The sequence below is a fragment of the Myodes glareolus genome, chromosome 11, assembly GCF_982192425.1.
Source record: "Myodes glareolus chromosome 11, mMyoGla1.1, whole genome shotgun sequence".
NCBI lineage: Eukaryota > Metazoa > Chordata > Mammalia > Rodentia > Cricetidae > Myodes > Myodes glareolus.
The window spans coordinates 24016667-24025163 of record NC_142036.1 but is presented as its reverse complement, the minus strand read 5'-3'; the positions used below and the strand labels follow the sequence as shown (position 1 = coordinate 24025163).

Here is an 8497-nt window from a genome sequence, read left to right as displayed (position 1 = left end):
GAGTCACATGGCGTGAGCACAGCACAGTGTTTGTAATGGGGATAATATTTTGAAAATAATAACTGCATATGTTTTTTTTTTTATTATTCCTCTCCAGGAAACAGCACGGCTCAGACTGTTCTGTGGATGGTAGGGGCAGAAGGAGGCCAGTATGCGGGGAAAGTTCTGGTCGGACAGGATGAGAGAGCAGAGAGCCCACCTCTTCTGGACCATGGTGGATTGCTGGCCAAAGGAAGAGGACAAGAAAGTAGGAAGGACCGGGAGGCCAGGGTGTATGTCTGTATCTTTCCTCGAGAGGCTACCGAGTTGCTGAGCTGGGCATGTGCCTGGGAGTCCAGCTCTTCTTTGGCTCATGTGTCTGATCAGAGGCCAGAATCCCCAAGAGTTGGGGGCTAAGAAAATAAGACACATTAGGAGGATGCTTATAACATAAACATTAGGGGACAGCTAGTGACCCCAAGAGCTAGAAGAGCCAGGGATAGCCTGGTCAGCCCATGAAGCAGCCGAGCCAGCCCTTCTGCAGCAGAGAATGGAGACCACTGAGGAAAACCCCTGGGTCTAAGATCAGCTGCTATGTATCAATGACTGACATTGCCTGCTCGGTGGCCCACGTTGGGGCCTGCAAGAGGGGAGTGACCCTTGGAATAATACCACAGTGTCTAGTCCCAGGAAACTAAGATGTCTGAATGACACTAGCGAGGTGCACAAAATACCACCAAGTGTAAATTCAGGTGTGACTACATCCAATTGTGTGCTGTGAGCCTTTATACAAAATAAAGTGCTCTCAAAGGGTGGGGGCAGGGCGAGGCTCAAGATCATGACAGGAAAACCCACAGAGACAGCTGACCTGAGCTTGTGGTAACTCACGGACTCTGGACCGACAGCTAGGGAGCCGGCATGGAACCGACCAAGGCCCTCTACATCTGGGTGACAGTTGTGTAGCTTGGTCTTTTGTGGGGCCTCTAGCAGTGGGACCTGTCCCTGATGCACGAACTGGTTCTTTGAAACCCATTCCCTATGACAGGATCCTTGTGCAGTCTTGATGTAGTGGGAAGGTGCGTGGTTCTGCCTCAACTTGATAAGTCATGCTTTGTTGATTCCCAAGGGAGACCTTACCCCATCTGAATGGAGACAGAGGAGTGGATGGGGGAGGAGGGTGTGAGGAGGGAGTGGAAGGAGAGGAGGGAAGGGAAATTGTGATTGGTATGTAAAGTAAAATAAAGAAAAAATGTTTTCTTCTTTATGCCCATGTATACTGTGTTAAATTTGTAAACCACTGTGTACCGGTTAACTTAACAAATATTTCCAGTGTCTTGCATATTAGGATGTTTGGAGGGTCGGAGATTTAGTAATGAGTAAGACCTGAACCCAGAGAAGGTCCCTGTACCTGTATGTCCTTCTAACAGGGGCAGAACAGGAAGCATGCACACAAACCAGCAATTTTTCTCAGGTGGATAGTATTGCCATATTGAAGCTAGATTAAGGTGATAGAATGGGGAGAAGCTAGTAGTGGTTAGAAGAAGTCACGAGAGACAAGAGGAAGAGTCTACCAGAGTGTATTCTCCCCATTCAGGTGAGAAAACCACAGCTCTGACGGGGATGAGCCTGGCCCAAGGTCACCTGCGTAGCAATCTTGTTTAGTTAGCTCCAGCTTCCAGAGGCTGGGATGGCTAAAAGGTTTGCCGCTTTCCTAAGGTCATAAGAAGTGTGTGTGTGTGTGTGTGTGTGTGTGTGTGTACGTGTGCATGTGTGTGTGCGTGTGTGTGTGTCTGTGTGTGTGTAACGGGCTCTATGAAATCTGTGTACTCATTTAAGTTGGAGGAATTGAAGCCTGTGACCATGCAGAGTTGGGTCTCAACTGCAGCTCTGCTCCCTTGCTGTTTTTCTGAGCCCTGGCAGTCCCTTAACATTCCCGAAGCTTAGTTTCCCCCTATAAAAGAGGGGTACCTCCTAGGCTTAAGGGGGTATAGAAGTGCTGCAAAGCCGACCCTGGCTGTCCCTTGCCACCATACCCTCATCTCCAGATGCCTGCATTCAAATTACAGAATCACCGCCACCATCAGCTCGCTCCTAAAGGACGGGCCCTGCCTGTTCCCCTCTGTAGCCCCAGGACACAGCATGGGTGTGAGTAAGAGTCTCGAGGGGCTTACAGGGTCATATGGCAGGGGATATTGTGAGATTTCATACCCACAGGGGAGGACACATAGGCTAGATGGGCATGTAACTGGCTCTGTGATGGAGAGAGGCTGCCTCTGGGAGGGGCCTGGGTGGCGGGTTAGATGGCAGGGAGAGGCAAGCCAGAACCAAGCATGATAAGGACCGGCCAAGGAGTGAGGGTAATACACAACAGAGACACGCAGTCTACCTAGATAAGGGTGGGAGAGAGTGGTGGGGGCAGGAGTGGGGAGCAGGGCCAGGGAAGGAGGCACAGTAGCCAATGGATGGATTGGAGGAAAGCTAGGCCTGTGTTCAGCATGGCGCCTGGGTGGTGGCAGAGTCCCTTTCTCAGGGGAGAGAAGGAAGAGAGAGGCAGCAGGATGACACCTGTTCAGGGACCCCAGTGATAAGGGGGGGGCATGGCTTGGAAAGTGCCCCACCCCAATATGGAAGAGAGGGGTGGGGCCTGACTGACTGTTGGGACAGACACAGCATTGCAGGTGACCCATTTAGGGAACTGTCAGAGGCCCTGTGTGACCTGAGTTTTGGATTGGGCTGTGGCACTAGTTGGGCAGGGTGGCCTATGGTAAGGGGACCAGCTGGGCTGCAGCCACGGGGCAAGCCAGGCTGCAGCCACGGGGCAAGACCGATTTCCAGGTGCCCCACAGTGTGTTTAGGGAAGGAAGGAGGAAGAAAGAGTGGCTTGCTGCCAGTGTTCCCACGGGCCTAAGGCTGGCTTTCTGCCTCTTCTCCAGCTGCCAGACCAGGTACACTGGGGTGCCACTGTGTCTTGTGCTCACTGGTCGCAGGTGGGTCACTCTCACAGGACATGCTGCTGTCGGACTGAAGAGGGCAGTGTACTGTGCTGGTCACTGGAGCTGAAATCAGCAAGGAAGACCCCAGAGAAGAGAGCTGGGCTGGAGAGTCTGGTGCCGCTGCTCTCTGCTGGTGGCCGACCCCTCTTCACTCTCCCAGTCTGGCCTTGGAGCCCTATTCCTGGGCACAAAAGGACAGAACCTTATATACAGGCTGCTACTCTCTGCCTTGTCCTCTTCTGGTCCCAGGATTGTGGCTGGGGTGCACAGGAATTTGTGTGAAGCTGGAAGTGTTTCTACTAAGGTAGTGGGGCCAAGTAAAAAGCCTGGGTGGCCTGGGTGCTTTTATTGACTGTGATATTGATAGTAACTGTAACGATTGCTTTTACACTGTGTGCGTGCTTGGAAACAGGAGTTCCCATAGCTGGCAGTTTATCAGGCTCCAGTGATACTGGGAATATATATCAATGAGATATATATTGAGAAAAATATCTCTAGCTCAGCAGGGATCTCCACAGCTCCTCTCATTTTCCTGGTGCCTAAAATGCTGATCCTTGTCCAAACTCATCCTAAGCTGACAACCTCCTAGCCTGGGAGCCATCTGGGAACCACCCAACCCCAGTTCAGGACAAGGAGGGCTCTTTTGTACCCCCTTACTGAAGTCACTGAAGATTGGGAGCCTTATGGGAGTAGAGAGATGCAGGAGTGACTCAGTGATGGGGAGATGGTCTATGTTAGGTCTATGTTAGATTGACCATTAGCAGAGGTCAGTGCTGAAGGTCTAGGTTCCAAACCCAGCCACATCCTTGTTCGCTGGTCTCTGTGTAAGCGACCATCGAGTCCCTTCTCAGATCTATCTTTTTACCCTAAAGATGAGGATAGTGGCATTCTCTCCCCTCACGGCACATGCGCAAGGGCTCCACTCATCCACGAAAAGATGAAAGCTTGGAGAAGTTTCCCTGGTGGGGTCTGGATTTATATAAAGCTCTGTGTCTCCTGCTATACTGCCTCTAGGCTCAGGACAATCTGAGGAAGCCCTGCTCTTCCTGAGGCCCCTCTGCTGGAGCAGATGTCAGGCCAGGGAATTGGATACTGGTGTCCAGGCAGGGATGGATGTGCTAGGATGCTGGCTACAGGTCCAACCTCACTCCTTCTCCAGCATGTCCAGAAGATTCTCCATGCCTGGATGCCCACAGCATAGTCAGATCACGTTCCTGGAGCCTCCCCGGTGTGAGTCTTGGAAGACCTGCATCTGAACTGGTTCCACCCAGGCACATTGGAAAGGTTCGTGGTGCCAGCCTCAGTTTAGATGGAGGTAGGGGTGAGAGGACGAGGGACAGGACTGGTCTTAGAAATACAAGCCTTGCTTAGAATCTTGGGCCCTGGAGACCTGCTGCCTGTTCTTGCCAGTCTCCCATAACATCTGCTTCCAGATGTTCCCACACACTGACCCTGAATCAGCTTTGTGTCTCAAGGGACCACCAGTCCTATACCCCCACTCCTTTCTCTCTCCAATTTTTGTCATGCACATTTAAAAACCCATCCCCTGGACATGGTATGATCTGATCAACCCACAACTTTGCTGATGATGTTCTAGAAACAGTGAGTTAGTCCCATATCTGGGACATTCATGTCCTCATGGAGGAAAGAAAATAGACTTTTGTGCTGGGTAGTTTCTTTGTCAACTTGATACAAGCTAGAGTCTCCGGGGAAAGGGAATCTCAATTGGCTACCACCTCCAGCAGATTTATGGGAAATTCTGTGGCACATTGTCATTTTTAAAAATATTTTATTTATTTTTTATTTTATGTGTGTAGTGTTTTGCCTGCATTTATGTATGTACACCATGCACCTACAATGTCTGTGGAGGCCAGAAGATCCCCTGGAATGAAGCTATAGACAGTTATGAGCTGTTATGTAGGTGCTGGGAACCGAACCCAGGTCTCTACGAGAGCAGCAAGTGCTCTTAATTTCTATGCTGTCTCTCTAGCCCCCATTTTTTTTTCTGGTTATAGATTGATGCGGGAGAACCCAGCATACCATGGACAAGGTTGCCCCTGGGAACATGTCCCTGGTTTGTATAAGAAAGCAGGCTGAGCAGACCAATAAGCAGCATTCCTCCCCAGTCTCTATTCCATTTCACGCCCTGGCTTCCTTTCATAATGGACCACAAAAGCTGTCAGATGAAATAAACCCTTTCTCCTCCCACCAAAAAAAGAAATCAAGCCTTGGGGCTGGAGAGATGACGCTGCTTTAAAAGCACTTGCTGCTCTTATAAAGGATGCAGGTTTGGTCTCAGCATCCACACCAGGTAGTTCACAACCATCTATAACCTCAGGTCCAGGGGATCTTCAGGCCTCCAAAGGCACCAGGCACACACATGGCACACACATGGCATACACACACACACACACCCACACCCACACACACACACCAAATAAATCTTCAAAAATGAAATAAATAAAAACTTATTTCTGTGACTTTAGGATTACCAATAGAAATGAAATACCTTCATAGTGCCCAGGCTTCCGTGGGGTCACATCAATATGCCTGCTCCTTCTCATGCATGTTCAGGGCACCCACCACAGACAACAGTGACAACCATATTTATAAGTATATTTTTATTGACAATAAAAAAATCTCAATGATTCCTTCCTTGCAAGGAAGGGGCTACTGAGTCTTGATGTGAGCGTCTGCCCACCAAGACAGAACACCAGCGGCACAGTCACCTCCCATACACACGCATTGCTAAGAAGGCAAAGTTCAGAGTTCAGAGTTCAAGGTATTTACATTCATGCAATGCAGATCTCACACTACCTAGGCTGTTTAGGTCATATTTGTACAGATTGGAGTACAGTATTTATATATATATATATTTGTATAGATAGATATCTCTTTAAATATATATATAACTATATATAATATTCCTATTTTTTACATCTACTATTCTTCCATCCACACGTCCTCTAGAAGGCTTGTAGAAACACCTGGTAACTGGGAGAACCTAAATGCCGCTGAGTTCTGACACGACTTGACCACAGTGGAAAGCATCTGGGGAAACAGCTGGGCATGGACACGTCACCTGACTTCTGCATTCAGGCTGCTTGACGGACAGGGTCTTAGTGGCGTTGCTGTAGGGCCCTGTGAAATGATGCTCTAAGCCCACGCTCTCGGTCGACAGGATCACGTTTCAGCTGCGTGGGTTAAAAACCTGGTGGCTTCTCTTGTGATGAGAGATGCACCCTCTAAACGGCCTGTCCTGGGCTCGGGGATGCTGTTCTCTAGGGACACCCTTGTAAAACCTAGGCCCTTCCTTTGCCTTCCCCTAACTGTGAAGTGAGGTTATACAAGCCCACTCGAGAGAGTTTACATGCACACTAGCCAAGAACAGTGAAAACTCAGCCTTGGTCCCTGCTGGCTAATAGTACACACACTGTGGGCTTGCTAGGTTTCAGCCAAGGTCAGGATGTGGGTGCATGGAAATCTCAGGGTCTGCTCAGTCCTTCATGTCCCCTGGCAGAGAGCTCCCCTCCAGCCACAGGTGTCCCGAGTGGGTGTGTTATGCTCTCTCCCGTGAGGCTCCAGAGTGTGTGTGTTTACAAATAGAACAGTCCTCCTGTCTGTCCAGTGTCGGCTGCAGGCACGGGTGCCAGGAGACTGTGGCCCAATTCTCAGTTTAGATCAAGGTGACGGTGTGTGTGGGTGCGAGAGAGAGAGAGAGAGAGAGAGAGAGAGAGAGAGAGAGAGAGAAAGGGTAAGAGACAGGGTACTCCGGTGGAGCCTGCCAGGCTTCTCACTCCTGTTTGCCTGTCCTTGATCCATTTCCTCTGGCTTCTTCGTCACTTGGAACCACATCCAAAGAGGACTGCCAGGTGTCTCCCTGGGTGAGGTGAGGGCGGTCCCACAGTTCTTGGCAACCCCACACCAGAGTCAAGGTATGCTGTGAAGGGGAAATTCAAACCCAATCCCAAACCATGCCCTCAAGCAAAGGAGGGCAAATGCCATGTCAGGAGGCATGGCCCGGACCTCCCCTTAGCCTGCACCTGCCGATCGACTCAGGAGCAGGGTAGTGGCAGCTTCCGGGCGCCTATCCACATGGGACTGATTTTTCTTGTCCCTCAGTTTTACCTGGCTTTGAAATTATCATGTGGCACAAACACCCACCAGAGAAGATCTCTGTTGGGTGAGGAGGAGGCTAATGAACTCAACTAAGTCTCTATACTCTGGGGGCGTTGCCCTCTAGTAGGCCAGCTTCCTTCTAGGCAAGGGATGTTGACTTCACCGTGTGGGTGGCCTCCAGGGAAACAAACCTGTGGGCAGAGGGTTACCAAGGCTAGATGGCTCCTCACCACTCTCCCTCACTCCCACAGAAAGGAGCCCTGGCCCACAGAAAGCCACTTCTTGGAGACAAAGAACACCACCTTCTCCTGGGAGTTTTCTGAGTACCAAATTTAGGTTTTAGGGACTGTTGGGGGTAAGGGAGGCACATTGTACCAGACCAACATTTGGCCTGGCACAGAGTGCCCACATGGTTTTGGCACAAGCTGTAACCTCTGACCACTGAGGCAGAGCCTGGCTCACACTGATGCTTCCTGAAGAGCCAGGTGTGGGGTGTCAGAGCAGGTGCAAAGGGAACCCCTGACTTTCTTGGGACACTCTCAGTCTGGGCTTCTGGGAGACACTGAATCCACTCCCAGGGGACTAGGCAGGCTGGGCCTACCGCTTCCCGAAGCAGGCATGCAACCAGGAGCTGCAGGCTAGGCTGTGAGGCTGTGGGTGGGCACGGGAGGGTGGCGCAGGCTCTGGAGGTGGAAGACCATGGCAGGTACAGTTGTGGACAGATGTGTGGGAAGCACCTTTGGAAGGGGACATTTGTCTCATGGCTGTGTGATGGCTTTTGTTAGAATGTCCACAGAGAAGTAGGAGGGCTTCCTGGATGAGAGGAAGCTTCCAGAATGGGAGCAATCCCTGAATCACCTTTCTTCTGGCTAAAGAGGGGTGTCTTTCTGCCCCAGGAAGACAGACAGACCCTCGACTTTCACCGGAGTACGTGCTTTTAGTAGCAACTGGGTGACAGTCGATGTGCCCGAGACAAGAAGGAGGGTATGGAGAGCCCCGGGTGGTGCTGACGCTCAGGGGCCACATGCAAGGAGCCTGGCTCAAGCCTGGTGTCTGTGCTGCACCCCGGAAGTTGACCAGGGCTACCCTGGGAAGGGAATGCTTTCTCTTTCAGGAGGCCCGAGGCCTGTAAAGCATGAAGTCATGGACAGGCCCAGGGTCACCCCATGTCCACCAGTGCCACCAAGGTGCCCTTCCAGCCACTGGGTGCAGAGCCTGCAGATTCACACCACCGCAGTGTTCGCGTCCACCCCTTTGCTACTCTGGGACGAGCTCATGGGATATTCCGCGACACTGGTGCCGTTTTCATCTTTTCTCAGTGGTTTCCTAGAGAGGGAGGGAGGGGAACAAGGACATTGTTAGGGGCAGCATCTGTGATGGTGCGACCTCTGAGTCGGAGTCCAGGT

General features: G+C 51.1%; 1 protein-coding gene across 4 annotated transcripts in view; it reads right to left on the bottom strand.

Moving 5' to 3' along the window:
- Positions 1 to 5578: 5578 nt before the first annotated feature.
- Positions 5579 to 8497, bottom strand: part of Prima1 (proline rich membrane anchor 1) — a 57320-nt gene continuing 54401 nt past the window's right edge. For 3 of the 4 annotated variants that reach the window (XR_015004519.2, XM_048449520.3, XM_048449521.3), the window contains one exon: positions 5579 to 8417. Coding sequence is in view for 2 of the 4 variants with exons in the window: in XM_048449520.3 (XP_048305477.1) it covers positions 8315 to 8417 (103 nt within the window). In the remaining 2 variants the exon portion in view is untranslated. The remainder of the gene's footprint in view (positions 8418 to 8497) is intronic. The other variant, XR_015004520.2, reaches the window with a different exon arrangement.